Raw genomic sequence first — 18405 nt, 5'->3', positions numbered from 1 at the left:
GGGGAGTAATTGCATGCCCACCCACCTTGGGCTAAGGCCCACCCAGAATTGGCTGTCTAGCTACACCACTGCTCACATTTACATGTCTTCAGCCATGTGCGCTAATATACTGTAAAGAAAAGTAGGTACCTGCTTTACTTTATAAATTAAACCTGAAATAAATACCATAACCAGCGCCTTTGGTAGGTGCCCTGTTATAGAATTACCCTCCACACGACCCAGTTAGCCTCTTCCCTCTTCTCCTTCATCATTCCTCCACACCTCAGTAGTCCTGGTCCCATAGTAGAAAATCTCCAACCCCCTCCCCCCCCCCCCCCCCCATCCCCTGTGTAACACACTCTTTCACTTTGCATCTTCCTCACAAAGTAATTTGATTACTGATTGTAAAATGAAGTGATAATGCTGCTCTTTTTTTTTTTTTGCTTTATTGCAGATTATCAGAAAGGATTCCATGAAATGATGATGATTTTACAGCTTATTTTAGACCAAGAATATGAGATTTTCTGGATATTCCAGTTCTTTCACCAGAGGACTGTAGGTTTCTTTTCAGTTCTTACTTATCCTTATTGGTCCCTCTCATTTTTCCCCTACATCCCATTCCTTTCCTCTTCTGTGTGCCTCAGTTACTTCTACAACACTCTTGCTAGCATTCCTTAAGTCCTGCTTGCCTCCTTTCTTTCTGCTTCTAGCCTACCCTTGACCTGACAGGACTTTTAAGTTTGGCAGCTGATTGCATATGGAAAAAGCTAGCAACAAATTGATGACACTGTGGCTCCATTTATTTATCAGAATTAGAGAGAGCTTTGAAATCCTAGTTGGATATTGCCGTTGACATGGAGGGGCATAATCGAACGGGGCCGGCCATCTATATGGGCGGCCATCTCTAATGCCGGCCCCGGAAAGCAGCATACCGGACCGTATTATCAAAACAAGATGGCCAGCCATCTTTTGTTTTGATAATACGGTCGGGGCCGGCCAAATCTCAACATTTGAGCCAGCGTAAGAGTTGGCCGGCGTTAGAGATCGCCGCCATTGCTTTTTGCCGATAATGTGCTGAGCCCCCCAAAACCCACTCCCTACAACTGTGCACCACTACCATAGCCCTTAGGGATGAAAGGGGGCACCTACATGTGGGTACAGTGGATTTTGGGAGGGGGGTTGGAGGGCTCCATATTTAATTGGGATTTTATGTGTGTAAATTTAGGCGTAGGATCCATGCCTAAAATTTACACACAATCTGAAAAGGGGGTGTGGAAATGGGAGGATTATGGGTGTAATGGGGGGCATTCCTAAAATTTATGTGCTTTGTTATAGAATAACGGGGATACGTGTCTAATGTAGGTATGTACTTTTGCATTTCAGTTAGTACAAATGGCCGTGCCTAAAGCTAGGTGCGAGTCCCAATGTAAGCACTATTCTATAAACTGCACCTAACTTATAGAATAGTGCTTTTTTTGGTGCCATAGATAGAATCTAGCCTTAAGCATGATTTCAATAATGGGATCTGGGTACCCAGATTTAATTATAGAATACTTGTATAAAGTGACGTTTACATGCCAACATTTAGGCACACCCACTTACACCAGTCTATGCAGGTGTAAATCTGTGTGCCTAAATGCTGCACTTTGGCACATAAATGACAGTATTCTATAACATGTGTGTATAATTGTGGGAGATGCCCATGCCCTGCCCATGTGAACACTGCCTGCTCTTGCATCACACACCATGGTGCTCATTTACAAAGCGGCAGTAAGCTGAACGTGGGCTTACCACATGCTAATCTGGAGCTACAACTGGCCCAACATGGGCACTGGCAGTAGTTCCAGCCCCAGCAAGTGCTCTCCCCCCCTACCCCCCCCCCCCCCAAATGGCTATGTAGTAAGAGCAATCTTACCAAATGGCCATGTCTTTTTTCAGCCTTTTTACCTGCAGCGGTAAAAAGGGCCTCAGCATGTGGCAAAAATGGCCCCCACCGCTAGCACAGGGCGATTTTTACCGCAGATTGGTAAAAGGACCCCTATGCAAGTTCACATACATAAGTGCTAGTATTCTATACTCCAGATTCAGTACAGGGTGCCTAAATTTGTGCACCAAAAAAAAATCTGCATAGAGCGCTATTCTATAAACAGTGCTCTGAGTTTGTACCATTTATAAAAGAGCACTTAGAGCTGATTTCCATGCCAATCTTTGGGGGTGAGGATTTACACCACCTGAAATCTGGTATAAATCCCGGTGCACAAGTTAGGCATGGATTCTTGGTATTCAGTAATACTGCGTGTATCTTTAGAGAATGCCTCTGACCCACCCATGCCCCCTCCCATGGCCACGTCCCTTTTGAGTTATGCGCTATAAGATTTGCACACAGACCTTTATAGCATAGCACTTAGCAAGATGTGTGTGCATATCCAAATTGTTGCCAATTAATGCCAATAATTGATTGTTAAGTAATGATATGAAGTGTCCCAAATAAAAAAAAACCTTTTAGCTCTTGTATTTTATAGCATTACAGATATTTCATGCAAATTTAGACAGGAGTAATATTATGATAGAACTTCAATCAGCTTCAACCATATAATGAAAATATCATTCTCTTTTTCTGTGGATCATCAGATACTGCTGCAACTCACACCATCGGAACTCAGCGTTCCTTGCTCTATTGAGCAATGGTTGTGGCGCAAATCTTCATAAGACCACCCTTTAGGAATTTTCTCATTTGAATCCTCAGCAGTATCAATAATTCAAAAGGTGCATGACTTTAACAGTCCAAAAACATCTAATAATTGATTGTTAGCACCCAATTATTGTCGCTAATTGGCTCATTAGCCAATTAGTTGTGTATGCATCTTAGAATAGCGTGTAATTTTTTATGCGTAAATTTGCGCACCATTTATAGAATCTGGGGGTGAGTGCACAAATGCTGGGTTGAAGTGTGGTTTAGACTTATGCATACGCTTTATTACCTACACGAGTTGCACTGGAAATTTAGGCACACTGCCAGGTGATAATGTGTGCATGTACTTTCCAGGGGGTAATTTTCCAAGGGAAAGTATGCAAATACAAGTCAAGCAGCCTGTTATAAAATTACACCTATGGAAGGCAAATCTATTACAGTACACCTACATTTAGGAGCCTTCTCTGTACATAAATTAGGGCCTACTTTCCTTTATAGAATCCCAGTATAGCAGGTGAAATGCACACCTAAATTGATGAAAAATGCACATAAATTATAGTATTCTATAATTTACATGTGTTAACTGTGTGCCCCACCCACATTCGACCCAACCGTCACCCATGTGTACGGCCACCTTTAAATTACATGCTATTACAGTTAGATGCATGCAAGGAGGTTTAATTGAAAGGAGATGGCAGAAGCGTGCTTGGCCCTTTATCTGGCCTGAAGCCAGTAGGCAGAGCTTGCTGCCATACAAAGTAATGTATTTTGAGTATATCAACATGGTGGCTGCGTAGGGGGGCAATTAAACCTCCTTGGGTGTAGACGACTTCAGCCTTGTCACATGACAAGATGGGAAGGTGGTAGAACGAGAGGACATGAAATGAGATTGAAGGGGGGCAGACTCAAGAAAAATGTCAGGAAGTATTTTTTCACGGAGAGAGTAGTGGATGCTTGGAATGCCCTCCCGCGGGAGGTGGTGGAAATGAAAACGGTAACAGAATTCAAACATGCGTGGGATAAGCATAAAGGAATCCTGTGCCGAAGGAATGGATCCTCAGGAGCTTAGTCAGGATCGGGAGGCGGGGCTGGTGGTTGGGAGGTGGGGATAGTGCTGGACAGACTTGTACGGTCTGTGCCAGGGCCGGTGGTAGGCAGCGGGACTGGTGGTTGGGAGGCGGGGATAGTGCTGGACAGACTTGTACGGTCTTTGCCGGAGCCGGGGTTGGGAGGCGGGGATGGTGGTTGGGAGGTGGGGATGGTGCTGGGCAGACTTGTGCGGTCTGTGCCGGAGCCGGTGGTTGGGAGGAGGGGCGGGTGGTTGGGAGGCGGGGATAGTGCTGGGCAGACTTATACGGTCTGTGCCCTGAAGAGCACAGGTACAAATCAAAGTAGGGTATACACAAAAAACAGCAAATATGAGTTATCTTGTTGGGCAGACTGGATGGACCATGCAGGTCTTTTTCTGTCGTCATCTACTATGTTACTATGTTACTATGTATGACATGGTCTCCTGTCAATCAAACCCCCTTAGGTGCATGTTTATAGAATAGCATTTAGGCAGAATTTTGGCATTTATGCATGTATGTTCACACATACACATCTACACGGTGTCCAGAAAAACTAGGGGCCCCCAACATTTTTCCAAATAACCCCAAAATGTCCTACTCCAGCAGAAACGTCTGCCTGAAATTCAAGATATTTCTGGGTGCTTTATTTTTCCATAGGATGGAGCTCCAGCGCATTGAGCTCATAAAACAGTTGAGCTCTTAATAAATGAAACCCCAGAATTTACTGAGCCAACAGCTCAGTGGTGTCGACGACTCTGTGAATGTGTCAAGGTTGAAGGAGAACACTTTGAATACGAATTATGAATTAACTAAGAAAAACCCCATTATACTAATATATTTTCAGAGGTCATAATACATTTTTAAGCAATCGCAATGTATTTTGAAACTATGTAAGGGATCCCATTTTTTCCGGACATCGTGAATATGCCATAAGTCTAGTCATTTACACGTACACTTGGCATGCAAATGCAAGTGCCTTTTCTATATAATTACCCCCATAACACATATGCCTCTATTGGCCAGCCCTCGGATTAAGGGCTGACACAGACAGAGCTCTCTGTTCTTTGCCAGCAAATTGTTGCCCAAGTATACTACTACTACTACTTAACATTTCTAAAGTGCTACTAGGGTTACACAGCGCTGTACAGATTAACAAAAAGGACAGTCCCTGCTCAAAGGAGCTTACAATCTAATGGACAAAATGTGCAGACAAACAAATTGGGGCAGTCTAGATTCCCTGAATAGAGGTATAATGGTTAGGTGCCGAAGGCGACATTGAAGAGGTGGGCTTTGAGCAAGGATTTGAAGATGGGCAGGGAGGGGGCTTGGCGTATGGGCTCAGGAAGTTTATTCCACGCATAGGGAGAGGCGAGGCAGAAAGGGCGGAGCCTGGAGTTGGTGGTGGTGGAGAAGGGTACAGAGAGGAGGGATTTGTCCTGTGAGCGGAGGTTTCGGGTAAGAGTGTAAGGGGAGATAAGGGTAGAGAGGTAATGAGGGGCTGCAGATTGAGTGCATTTGTAGGTTAGTAGGAGAAGCTTGAACTGTATGCGGTACCTGATCGGAAGCCAGTGAAGTGACCTGAGGAGAGGGGTGATATGAGCATATCAGTCCAGGCGGAAGATAAGAAGTGCAGCAGAGTTCTGAATGGATTGAAGGGGGGATAGATGGCTAAGTGGGAGGCCAGTGAGGAGTAGTTTGCAGTAGTCAAGGCGAGAGGTAATGAGAGAGTGGACGAGAGTTCGGGTGGTGTGCTCAGAGAGGAAAGGGCGAATTTTGCTGATGTTATAGAGAAAGAAGCGACAGGTCTTAGCTATCTGCTGGATATGCGCAGAGAAGGAGAGGGAGGAGTCAAAGATGACTCCAAGGTTGTGGGCAGATGAGACGGGAAGGATGAGGGTGCCATCGACTGAGATAGAGAGTGGAGGGAGAGGAGAAGTGGGTTTGGGTGGAAACACAATAAGCTCTGTCTTAGCCATGTTTAGTAAGGGTGTGGCAGGCTTCTGCATTTTTCCCCAAAATTGTAAAGAGTAATTAAAAACACCTTACAGGTGAGAGGCATATCCATCTACATGAAAGGAAGGGAAATGGGACTTGATATACTGCCAGGATATTGAGGGAGCTCAGAGAGGTTCTGGCGGGTCCTCTTAAAGATTTGTTTAATAAATCCTTGACGGGACAGGTTCTGTGGGATTGGAGAACGGCGGAAGTGGTCCCTCTTCACAAAAGTGGTGATAGGGAAGAAGCCGGAAACTACAGGCCGGTAAGCCTCACTTTGATTATTGGAAAAGTAATGGAAGCGATGCTGAAGGAAAGGATAGTGAATTTCCTAGAAGCAAATAAGTTGCAAGATCCGAGACAACATGGTTTCACCAAAGGGAAATCGTGCCAAACGAATCTCATTGAATTCTTTGACTGGGTGACCGGAGAATTAAACCAAGGACGTGCTATGGACGTTATCTACTTAGATTTCAGCAAAGCTTTTGACACGGTTCCCCACAGGAGGCTCTTGAATAAACTAGACAGGCTAAAGATAGGACCCGAAGTGGTGAACTGGATTAGGAACTGGTTAACGGGCAGTCGCCAGAGGGTGGTGGTAAATGGAGTTCGCTCAGAGGAGGGAAATGTGAGTAGTGGAGTGCCTCAGGGATTGGTGCTGGGGCCGATTCTATTCAATATATTTGTGAGTGACATTGCCGAAGGGTTACAAGGTAAAGTTTGCCTTTTTGCGGATGACACCAAGATTTGCAACACAGTGGACACCCCAGAGGGAGTGGAAGACATGAAAAAAGATCTGCAGAAGCTAGAAGAATGGTCTAATGTTTGGCAATTAAAATTTAATGCAAAGAAATGCAAAGTGATGCATTTAGGGAGTAGAAATCCAAGGGAGATGTATGTGTTAGGCGGGGAGAGTCTGATAGGTACGGATGGGGAGAGGGATCTTGGGGTGATAGTATCTGAGGACCTGAAGGCGACGAAACAGTGTGACAAAGCGGTGGCCGTAGCTAGAAGATTGCTAGGCTGTATAGAGAGAGGTGTGACCAGCAGAAGAAAAGAGGATTTAATACCCCTGTATAAGACGTTGGTGAGGCCCCACCTGGAGTATTATGTCCAGTTTTGGAGGCCGTATCTTGCGAAGGATGTTCAAAAAATGGAAGTGGTGCAAAGAAAAGCTATGAGAATGGTATGGGATTTGTGTTACAAGACGTATGAGAGACTTGTTGACCTGAACATGTATACCCTGGAGGAAAGGAGAAACAGGGGTGATATGATACAGACGTTCAAATATTTGAAAGGTATTAATCCGCAAACGAACCTTTTCTGGAGAGGGAAAGGCGGTAGAACTAGAGGACATGAAATGAGATTGAAGGGGGGCAGACTCAAGAAAAATGTCAGGAAGTATTTCTTCACGGAGAGAGTGGCGGATGCTTGGAATGCCCTCCCGCTGGAGGTGGTGGAAATTAAAACGGTAATGGAATTCAAACATGCATGGGATAAACATAAAGGAATCCTGTTCAGAAGGAATGGATCCTCAGGAGCTTAGCCGAGATTGGGTGGCAGAGTCAGTGGTGGGAGGCGGGGCTGGTGGTTGAGAGGCAGGGATAATGCTGGGCAGACTTATACGGTCTGTACCAGAGCTGGTGGTGGGAGGCAGGGCAGACTTATACGGTCTGTGCCCTGAAGAGGACAGGTACAAATCAAGGTAGGGTATACACAAAAAGTAGCACATATGAGTTTATCTTGTTGGGCAGATTGGATGGACCGTGCAGGTCTTTTTATGCTGTCATCTACTATGTTACATCCAAAATGGTTTATATATATTCAGATACTTATTTTGTACCAGTGGCAATGGAGGGTTAAATGACTTCCCCAGAGTCACAAGGAGCTGCACTGGGAATTGAACTCAGTTCCCCAGCATCAACATACACTGCACTAACCCCTAGGCTACTCCTCCATTCCTGAAGTTAAGGTATCGTGGAGCAACTTGCAGTCTATACTCTGACATGTGCTGCCTACTGCTATGTTAAAGCGCACCCTGGAGGGTGCTGTTGCTATATTAATGCACATTTGAGAATATGCTATTAGCTATAGTATGTCAGTGCATAGCCAGAAGCATATAGCTGGTACTCAGGCACGTCTAGGAGGTGTTTTATTGGAATTCATTTATATTCTGACTTGTTATTGACCTAACAGTCTACGAAAATAGCATGCAGGCAAATATTTCTTTGAAAAAGAAAATCAATTATAATATGTTCAACTGCTCTAGAGGAGCAGAGCTGCATTATAAGATTTCTACAACACCTTATCATTAAGGTACCAATCTGACTCAGTCAGTCTATATGCTGTGAAATCAGGTACTGAAAGCTCTTGCAGTGCTCAGCTGATCCTAATCTCTTTCTGTATGCTGTCCTTCTCTCTGCCAGAGTTACAGCTGTATGTTGAACCATGGAGTTCAAAAAAACCTGCAAATGCTGAGGGACATCATTACAATATTGGATCCTGCATTTTCACAATACCTAGGTGAGATTGTACCACCTACCCACCAGAACTGCATGTACTAGTTACTGAAATAAATGGTAAGGACAGGGTGAGTGTATGCATATGTGAATAAGAGCTAAGTGCTGAGCCTTCACAGAACAGCCAAACAGATATGGAATTTTAACAAGAATTCTTTATTTCTTAGCCAAAATATACTGAAGCCTGTTTACTGCACAGGCAGGCTGTCTTGCACATAGAGTTAGTTATAAAGTTGGTGAAAAGTCCTCCCAGGCTTAGCTTTTTGCCCAAACCTAAACAAAAGATGTAGCAAGTTGACAGCTTTTCTGTAGCCCAACTCTATCCCTAGCCTGGCCACACAGGTTCAAACTCTCCAGGAAAAAGACTTCCTACCTTGACAGTCTTCTATTCTCTCACATATATTCTCTCACATATATAGTGGAGGTATATGTGGAGGGCAACTCCCTTCTTCTCTGGGGCTCCTCTTCAGATGCTGCAGCCCTGCCCATCCTAAGGACCGTAGAAGACCCTTCCTTCCTGTTCTGGGCCTCTCTGTTCTGGCCTCCCTCTAGGGATTTTAGCTCTGTCTCAGACTGGGCTCAGCAGGTTAGCTGTGCCTGCTTGAATCACACCCTTTCTACTACACACTGCAGTCTCTAGTCTCCTAAGGTGATCCTAAGGGAGACTGTATATATGTAAACCGCTTTGAATGTAGTTGCAAAATACCACAGAAAGGCGGTATATCAAGTCCCATTTCCCTTTCCCTGTACTGTTACTGCTAAATGCAACTATAAAGCATGCTGGAATTAATCTATTTGGAAAATACAGAAAATTATGGCAGGGTGAGGAGGGAAATTAATGAGTGTAAGGTATGTAAGAGAGAAAAATATGAGGCAAAAAGAAAACAAGATTTATAAATGGATTTCTTCTATTTTTATCTCTGGGAGGACGGGGTGAGGGATGAAGGTTTTATAAATCCAAGGCTGGCAGGGAAAGTGTTATTTGTTCAGTTAGTATGTGAATGTTGGCAGGACCATCTTAAGCTCGAAATGCCCTCTAGTGCACTTGTCCAGGCCACTGATTCACAGCCAAGCAGGGGAGGCAATGGACAGGGTGTAGTTTTGGCACCCTGCTTGTGCAGTCACACCACCCACACATAGCTTGTTCCAGCCAAATGAAGAGATTGATCTGATATTTGTTTGATCTGTCCTTGAAAGAGACCAGCAGGTGGTCTTGGTGGGTGGGGAGAGACTATGATTGCACAATCAGGTTTTCTGCAAAAGTGCTGGTTTGGCCCTGTTGCCTCCATGGATCTGTAGTTCTGATTTGCTTTGAAAAATCAGTGAAAGACAACACCTCTTTTCAAAATAAAGATATGTTCATACTAGACAGAAGTGTTACTAAAAATGGCCTCTTAATCCAAAAATTCCATAGGCACAGAATGGGGCCAAAGTCTTAATAAATCTGTCCCTAAGTTTAGGAAATCTTTTTTTTAATCTATGTTTGAGCATAAATTTATGCACATACACTCCATGGAAGTAATTCTATGGGGACTTTTCTGAATGCAACATGCACTAGCTTCAGACATGCTAGACAAAATGAAGGACATATCTAAGAAGATGGGATGATTATAAACATCTTCAGTTCTATTTTTCTTGTTTTCATGTAGATCAGAGTAATATAAGAAATCTGGATTTCCTCACCCCATGGTTTTGCCTCTTCTTTTTAAGAACATTCAAATACTTTGATGATGTGTGGAGGCTCTGGGAGGTAAGACTGGAACAAGCTAAATAATGAAGAGTAGATAAAACAGACTGTATTTAAAGTAGGTGTGAACAGGGCACACATTTTCATTCTGTTTATTTTCTCATGTCATTTGTAGGTGTTTTTATTTCATTTCATTTTGTTTTTGTGTCAGCAATGCTGTTAACAGTACAAGCTATTCACAAAGGGTGTGCATTCTTTGCTATGCAATATTTGCAGAGTACACACTATCCCATGTGAAGATTGCACACTATGGATTTAAGAAAGAGCGCCAAAGATTAGGCTCCAAGATGATTTGCGCTACATGTGAATTCTATAACCCGTGCCGAACAGCTGTTATAGAAAACTAGCGTAAATCACTTTCCCCCCAGATTCTATATAGTGCGCCTAGAGATCTGTGCCGAAATCAGCACAGATTTTATAACTGCACATAACAAGTTTAACAAGCTAATGAGCAGTGATAACAGCACTTAAGCAATAATGAGTAATTAATTGGCAATGATTAGAATTTAGGCGCACAACTCGCTAAACGAATTCTGTAACAAGGTGCACTGAAATTCTAACGTGTGCAGGCAAAAAGGGGTGTGGTTATTGGTGGGGAAATGGGCCTGTTGTGGGTGTTCCAACATTTAGGTGCCTAGCTATAGAATATTGCCTAATGCTCCTAAATCTATATGCAGGGACTTACACCAAGTTTTCATTAGTATAAGTGGATGCGTGTAGATTTAAGCACTGACATATGAACTGAGGAGATTCTATATAGAGCGCCCAAAAAAATCAGCACTGAAATCAGTTCCGACTAAGCGTATTCTATAATCGGTGCCTAGATTAGTTCATATTTCAGCGACTGTTTCTAACTGCATCCATTTACACCAATGAAAACTTGGTGTAAATCCCTGCGTGTAGATTTAGGTGCAGTAGGCCATATTCTATAACTAGGCCCATAATCACACCCTTTTTTGCCTACATGCATTAGAGGTTCAGTGCACATTGATACAGAATGCACTTAGCGAGTTGTGCACCAAAATTCTAATCAGTGCCAATTAATGGTCATTATTGCTTGTTAAGTGCTAGCTTGTTAAGCTTGCTAAGTTATGCGCATTGTTATAGAATCTACGCCATAGGAGCCAACTTTTCAAAATTATTAGGGGTGCTAAGCCCAACGGAAGTAACCCCTCCCTGGATACATACAAGGAATTTTCTCAATATTGGGGGTGCTCAAGCACCCACAGCACCCCCAGAGTCGGCTCCTATCCAATTTCGACATGGATCTCTAGGTGCACTACATAGAATCCAGGGGTAAGCATCTATATAAATAAATCCCACCTCGAACGTTCTGAAGCTCACTCCAAGGCAGAGAAGCACTAAAATCCTGTAGTCTTCCTAGGCTAGGCTATCAGGTCCAGTCACCCTCACTTACAGACCCGCCCTCAGCCATGCCCCATCTGTACATAAAACACTACCTCAACGTTCTGAAGACAACCTGCTGAAGCAATCTGCAAAATCCCTAAAGAGTTCGTTAGTTCATGGTGGTGAAGCCATCCAACTCACCATGTTTCTCTGCCCCGCCCTCGCGTCAAACGTCATGACGTTGAGGGCGGAACACAGAGAGTAAAGGGATCCATAAACGCACCCCTAACAACAAGCAAACCCCTCCAACAAACAACGACTCAGGCAGGCGGAGGAGTTGCTGCCAAACTCCCCAACCACACACGCACAAAAGCCACCCGCAACCCCCCCCCTCACACACACACATAAACTGCCTCAACGGTGCACCTCTAAGTGCCCCCCCCCGCCGCATCACCACAACAACCCGTGCTATGGCGCATCCCAAAGCCCCTAGCCCCCTTCCCTCCTCGCAGCATCACCCAACCCCTCCCCCCGCCGCTTCACCAAGCCCCTCCCCCCCCATCGACCGCCTCGCCACCCGCGAATGCTAATACAAACTCTGTCCAGCGGCTGCTGCTTCTCCTATTCAGCAGCAGCATCCCATATATAAAGAAAACAACAACAACAAAAAAACTCCTAAAACGCACCTCTGTTGAGAACCATCTCACATTGGCTGACGTCTCTGCAGCTGCTCCTCCTATTCTGTCAACGTCAGTGCCCCTGCAGGAAGACCCTGGAGAAACGCTGAGATGTCAGAGGGGAGAGGAGGAGCGGCTGCAGAGATGTCAGCCAATGTGAGATGGTTCTCAACGGAGGTGCATTGTACGAGGATTTTTTTTTGTTCTTTTCTTTATATACGGGCTGCTGCTGCTGAATAGGAGAAGCAGCAGCCGCCAGACAGAGTTTGTATTAGTGGTTGCGGGTGGCGAGAGGGTCGATGAGGGCGGGGGGAGGGGCTTGGTGATGCGCCGGAGTGGGGGGGTCGGGTGATGAGCAAAGGGGGGGACAAGGGGATTTCTTTGGGTAATGCGCCGGGGGGGGAAGGGGGGGGGTCTCGCTGGACTTGGGTGGCTGGAAGGGAGCAGGGGGAGGGGAGGGTCGCTGGACATGGGTGGCTGCAGGGGAGGCAGGGAAGAGGGAGATGGGGATGGGGCTCCACACACCACATGGGTGCCTGCAGGGGGGAAAGGGGATACAGGATGGACAGTGCAGGGCGGCCAGGGGGACAGAAGGGTTGCTGGTCATGAGGGGGGCCAGGGGGGACGATGGACATGGGTGGCTACAGGGGTGGGCCACGGAAAAAGGAGAGGAGCATCCTCAGACATGGGTGGCTGCACAGGAGAGGAGGGTCGCTGGACATGGGTAGCAGCAGGGGGGGCAGGGGGACAGAAGGGTCGCTGGACATGGCTGGCTGCAGGGGGGACAGGGGAGAGAGGAGGGACGCTGCACATGCGTGCCTGCAGGGGGAGAGGAGGGATGGTGAAGAGGGGGTCTTCAGACCACATGGGTGGCTGCAGGGGGAGCAGAGGAGACAGGAAGGACGCAGCAGGGGGAGAGGAGGGTTGATGGACATGGATGGCTGCAGGGAGATGCTGGACATGGGTGGCTGCAGGGGGGACAGGGGGAGAGGAGGGTCGCTCCACATGGCTGGCTGCAAGGGGGCAGGGGAGAGGGGAGGGGGTGAGGGGGTTCCTCACACCACACAGTCACTCACTCTCTGTCTTTCACATACACTCTCACTGACATACTCACTGTCTTTGTCCCTCTCTCTCACACACTGTCACAGAAAAACAAACACTGTCTCTCACACACTCTCTCTCTCAAACACACACATACACTCTGTCTCTCTCTCACATTCTCTCTCTGACACACACGCTCCATCTCTCACACACACTCTTTCTGAAACATACACTTCGAGGAAAACCTTGCTAGCGCCCGTTTCATTTCTAACAGAAACGGGCCTTTTTTTACTAGTATTCTATAATCAGTGCCCAAATCTAGGCACTGATTATACAATATTACTTAGTTGGAACTGATTTCAGTTCTAATTTTTTAGGTGCCATATATAGAATTTCCTCCTTTTGCCTGAGCACTTATGCCATATCAAAGGCTGGTGTAAGTGGTTGCATCTAACTGTTGGCAGTTAGGTACACAACTTCTAGTATTCTATGGAATTGGAGCGCACAACTTCTAGAATAGTGACTAAGAGCAGTTGCATATGCAAATGCTAATTGGTCAATTAACATTAATTACAGCTGATAATTGGCAGTTAACTCCAATTAACAATAAATTATTATATTAAGTTGTGCATGCAACTGCCCTTATGCTATAACTTGTCTTGTCTCTTGTGATGGTGAGCCCTTAGGTCCCCTAAGGCCAAAAGACCTCAGCGGACAGCCGTGCAACCCCGAATCTTCACCCGCGGTGTCCGCCGTTCACCAAGGGTTGAGCCCTCAGCTGCAGGCGGCCAGCAGGACTGCTGGAACCGCGGGGTTGACGGTTGGCCTGGCCGGCAGTTAGCAAACACAGTCTATGGATGGTGGCTAGCAAGGGCGGCTAGTCCTCCGTGGGTAATAGTCTCTGGATAGTGGCTAGCAAGGGCGGCTAGTCTTCCGTGGGTAGCAATCACAGTCTCAGTATAGTGACTAGCAAGGGCGGCTAGTCCTCCGTGGGTAGCAATCACAGTCTTAGTATAGTGACTAGCAAGGGCGGCTAGTCCTCCGTGGGTAGCAATCACAATCTCAGTATAGTGGCTAGCAAGGGCGGCTAGTCCTCCGTGGGTAGCAATCACAGTCTTAGTATAGTGACTAGCAAGGGCGGCTAGTCCTCCGTGGGTAGCAATCACAGTCTCAGTATAGTGACTAGCAAGGGCGGCTAGACCTCCATCACAAACTCCCTGGACTTGCTTCGGGAACAAAAACCGGAAGCACTCAGGTCCTCTGGCCTCTAGTTTAAATATCGCGCCGATCTGCCCCCCCCCCCCCCCCCCGGGAAGGGAACCAACCAACCCGGCCCTGGAAGGCAGTGGAGCTCCCGGATTGGCCGGCCCACCCTCCAGGCGGAGTCATCGTCCCGGTGCGCCAATCCGGCGCGAGGTAGGAGGAGCTCCTGCAGCGGTCCGCCTCGGCCACGAGAAGCGTCGGCGCCGGCACCGCCATCTTGGCCGGCGTGAAGCTCCACTTCCCGAGGCTGGCGCTCGCTCCAGCGGGTCGCCGGCCTCGGCCCGACCTGCGGCAGCGCCGGCTCCTCCGGAGGCCCTCCCCTGCAGTCCCAGACGCCGTGAAGACCGCCGGTGATCGCTCCCCACCGCGGGAGCGCAGGTATGGACGTGTACGTGCAAATTTACACATTGTGCAAAAATTTGGATACACAAGTTTATAGAATCTGGGGGTATGGGGGTAATTCTGTTTTCTTTTCAAATAATTTTTATTATAAAGTTAAAATAATTCAGTCACAGTATTCTCATTTATGCTGGAGAGGTTGCAATACTTTGGGAGTTATGGCACATATGTAGTGGAAATGTCCACATGCTCAAACTTATTGGAAAATGGTAATTACCTATGGGTTTCCTCTCGTGTGCCACAGGGGAATCACTAGCGCGCCTTTGTAGAAGAAGCCCTATATTACACACTTAATTCAGAAAGAAGTCCTATTAGATCCAACGTTTATTCTCTTAGGGATGCCACTGGCACATTTGGCCTACTTTGAACACTTAGATTTAATTAAGCAGCTATTTCTTTTCACCAAAATTTGCATTGTGCAAGAATGGAAGAATTCTACACTCCCCTCTCAACGTTTTTGGTTAACCAAAGTTGAGCAGGTAGCGGCTATGGAAAAGTTAATTTGGTATGGAAATACAATCAGTTTTGGTCGCCTTTATTCCATTAAACAGATAGATTGTTTGGTTGTTTTTAGACCTTATTCTAAATTCTCGTTAATACATACATTCTCCAATAAAAGCTTAAGTCATTGAAATTTAGTGGCCTGAGATGGAAGTCTTTTCCTTTTCTTTTTTTTTTTCGCTGAATCTAAGAGTTAACTGTCTCCGTATATCTCTGCATTGTTGGCTCCTTCCTTACTGTTGAATTTCTTGTTTGATATCTCAGCCTAGTTGTACTGCTTATATGGACTCTTGCAATGCTATATTGTAGGTATGGGGGTAATTCTATGAAGGTTGCCTAAAGTTAAGTGTTAAAATGCTGGGCACTAAGGGCAGATTCTATATTGTAAAGGGGGTCCGCTTCCTCCTCTTGGGTGGAGCCAGGAAGCTTGCGGGGCTCCCAGGGTTCCAGGACAGAATACTGCTGATACTGGGACTCAGGGCCAAAGTATTTTATTGTCAAGGCAATTTCATACCAAAAATCATAATTAATTCTTCATAACAAAAGGTACAGCCTTTTTCAGGGCCGGTCTTAAGGCGAGGCGGCCGCATAGGGCCCCGCGCTCAGTGGGGCCCCGCGCGCCTCAGGTCGCTCCGCCCGCCCGAGCTCCAGTCCGTCCTTCCATCCTTCCGTCCTCCCTCCCTCCCAACGAATCCGATGCGCGGCGGCAACGGCGGCGTGGTGGGGGCGGTCCGCCCCCTCCCCCGATGTCAGCGGGAGGGGGGGTGCTCTGAGTCGCTGCTCTCCTGTCACTCCTGCCTTTAAAAACGCAATTTGGAAGCGCCGAAGACAGTGACAGGCAGCGCCTCGTGTCTGCCCGCCCTGCTACTAAAATCTGTTCAACGTCATTGGGCCTCCCACATTGAGTCCCGCCCTCCTCTGAGGTAACTTCCAATTACCGCGAGGGCGGGTGGGACTCAATGTGGGGAAGGCCCGAACGACGTCGAAGAGATTTTTAGTAGCAGGGCAGACCGAGGTGCTGCCTGTCACTGTCTCTCCGACGCTTCCAAATTGTTTTTTTAAAGGCAGTGAGGGTGGTGGGCGGCAGAATGGAGCTCAGCTGGTAGGTGGGTCGGGGGGGGGGGAGGGACTCAGATGTGAGAAGGGTAGGGGTTCTCAAATGGGGAGGTGGAGAGGGGGATCACGGATGGGAGAAGGGGGTGGGGAGGGGGTTCTTGGATGGTTGAAGGGGACTGGGGTTGGGGAGGGGGTCACGGATGGGAGAAGAGGACAGGTGGGGAGGGGACTGGGGTTCTTGAATGGGATAAGGGGACTGAGGTGGGAGGGGTATTCACGGATGGGAGAAGGGGTGGGGAGGGGGTTCTTGGATGGTTGAAGGGGACTGGGGTTGGGGAGGGGGTCACGGATGGGAGAAGAGGACAGGTGGGGAGGGGACTGGGGTTCTTGAATGGGATAAGGGGACTGAGGTGGGAGGGGTATTCACGGATGGGAGAAGGGGTGGGGAGGGGGTTCTTGGATGGTTGAAGGGGACTGGGGTTGGGGAGGGGATTCTCGGATGGGAGAAGGGGACGGGTGGGAAGGGGACTGGGGTTCTTGAATGGGATAAGGGGACTGAGGTGGGAGGGGTATTCACGGATGGGAGAAGGGGGTGGGGAGGGGGTTATTGGATGGTTGACTGGGGTTGGGGAGGGGGTCACGGATGGGAGAAGAGGACAGGTGGGGAGGGGACTGGGGTTCTTGAATGGGATAAGGGGACTGACGTGGGAGGGGTATTCACGGATGGGAGAAGGGGGTGGAGAGGGGGTTCTTGGATGGTTGAAGGGGACTGGAGTTGGGGAGGGGATCACGGATGGGAGAAGGGGGCGGGGAGGGGGTTCTTGGATGGTTGAAGGGGACGGGTGGGGACGGGTGGGGAGGGGACTGGGGTTCTTGGATGGGAGAAGGGGACTGTCACTGGGGTTTGAGAAGGGGCCATATGGGGCCTGGGGCTGGTGGGAAAATGGGGCATGCGTGGGTCAGGTGGGAGAATGGTTCTGAAAAGGGGGCCCTAATACAAGGCATGTGGATGAAGGGGGCTGGAACTGGGGGCTGAAAAGGAGGGTAGGTGGGTTAAGGGGGCTAGCACTGGGACTGGAGGCTGAAACTGGGGACTGGGGGCTGAAAAGGGGACAGGGAGAAGTGGCTGGGGGGCTGAAGCTCGGGACTGGTGGGACAGTGGGGCTGGAACTGGGGGCTGAAAAAAAGGGGCGGAGAGAGGGGCAGATCCTGGATGGGGGAGCGAGAGGGAGGGCAAACCCTGGATGGATGGCAAAGGGAGGGCAAATGGTGGATTGAAGGGGCAGAGAGAGAGAGAGAGGGCAGACAGTGGATGGAAGGGATAGAAAGGGGAGAGAGAGGGCAGACAGGGGCAGATGGTGGATGGATCATGGAAGGGGCAGAGATAGAGGGCAGATGTGGATGGAAGGAGCAGGGAGAGAGGGCAGACATTGGATGGAGGGGACAGCAGAGAGGGCAGACACTGGATGGCAGAGAGAGACCGAAGACAGATGCTGGATGGAAGGAAGACAGTGAAAAGAAGATGAGGAAAGGAGAAACCTGAGACAACAAACTGTAAATAAAATATATATTTTATTTTTTTGCTTTAGGATAAAGTAGTATTGTAGATGTGTTAATAAATGTTTATAATATAGAACATGTAAACAAGGTAATCTTTTGATTGGACTAATTTTAATACATTTTGTCTAACTTTCGGAGAACAAAACCCCCTTCCTCAGGTCAGGATAGGATACTGTAACAGTACTATACTATATTGACCTCAGGAAGGATGTTTTGGCCTCTGAAAGCTAAGTCTATTAGTCCAATAAAATGGTATTATTTTATTTTCTATATTTGTTTTATTTCTATTTGTTAATTTGTAAAGTGGTGATTGGTATTTGTTAGGTTTTTTTTCAAATTTACATCTGCTGTCTTTATATTTTGCACAGTACTAGGGGACATTTTCTGTTTCTGTGGTGTTGCATTGTATGCAGAGTCTGGCATCTTGGGGGGTTCAGTTTAATTTTTGTCTAAATAGAAAGTTTTAATATTACTACTTATTCTATAGTGGATTAGGGTGTATCTGTGTTTGTGAAAAAGACATGGCTTTCACTTGGCATTGACTGTGCAGGATCGACGA

General features: G+C 47.2%; 1 protein-coding gene across 1 annotated transcript in view; it reads left to right on the top strand.

Annotated features, from left to right (window-relative positions):
• The window catches only part of TBC1D21 (TBC1 domain family member 21), a 115631-nt gene that overhangs the window by 61016 nt on the left and 36210 nt on the right, over positions 1 to 18405 (top strand). Inside the window, 3 exon segments of the mRNA XM_030191427.1 lie at positions 434 to 534; positions 8163 to 8259; positions 9905 to 10005. Of these exon segments, the coding sequence (XP_030047287.1) occupies positions 434 to 534; positions 8163 to 8259; positions 9905 to 10005 (299 nt within the window).

Source organism: Microcaecilia unicolor, chromosome 1, assembly GCF_901765095.1.
Source record: "Microcaecilia unicolor chromosome 1, aMicUni1.1, whole genome shotgun sequence".
NCBI classification, from domain to species: domain Eukaryota; kingdom Metazoa; phylum Chordata; class Amphibia; order Gymnophiona; family Siphonopidae; genus Microcaecilia; species Microcaecilia unicolor.
The sequence above is the reverse complement of the archived record's forward strand: the minus strand, read 5'-3'. Positions and strand labels throughout refer to the sequence as shown.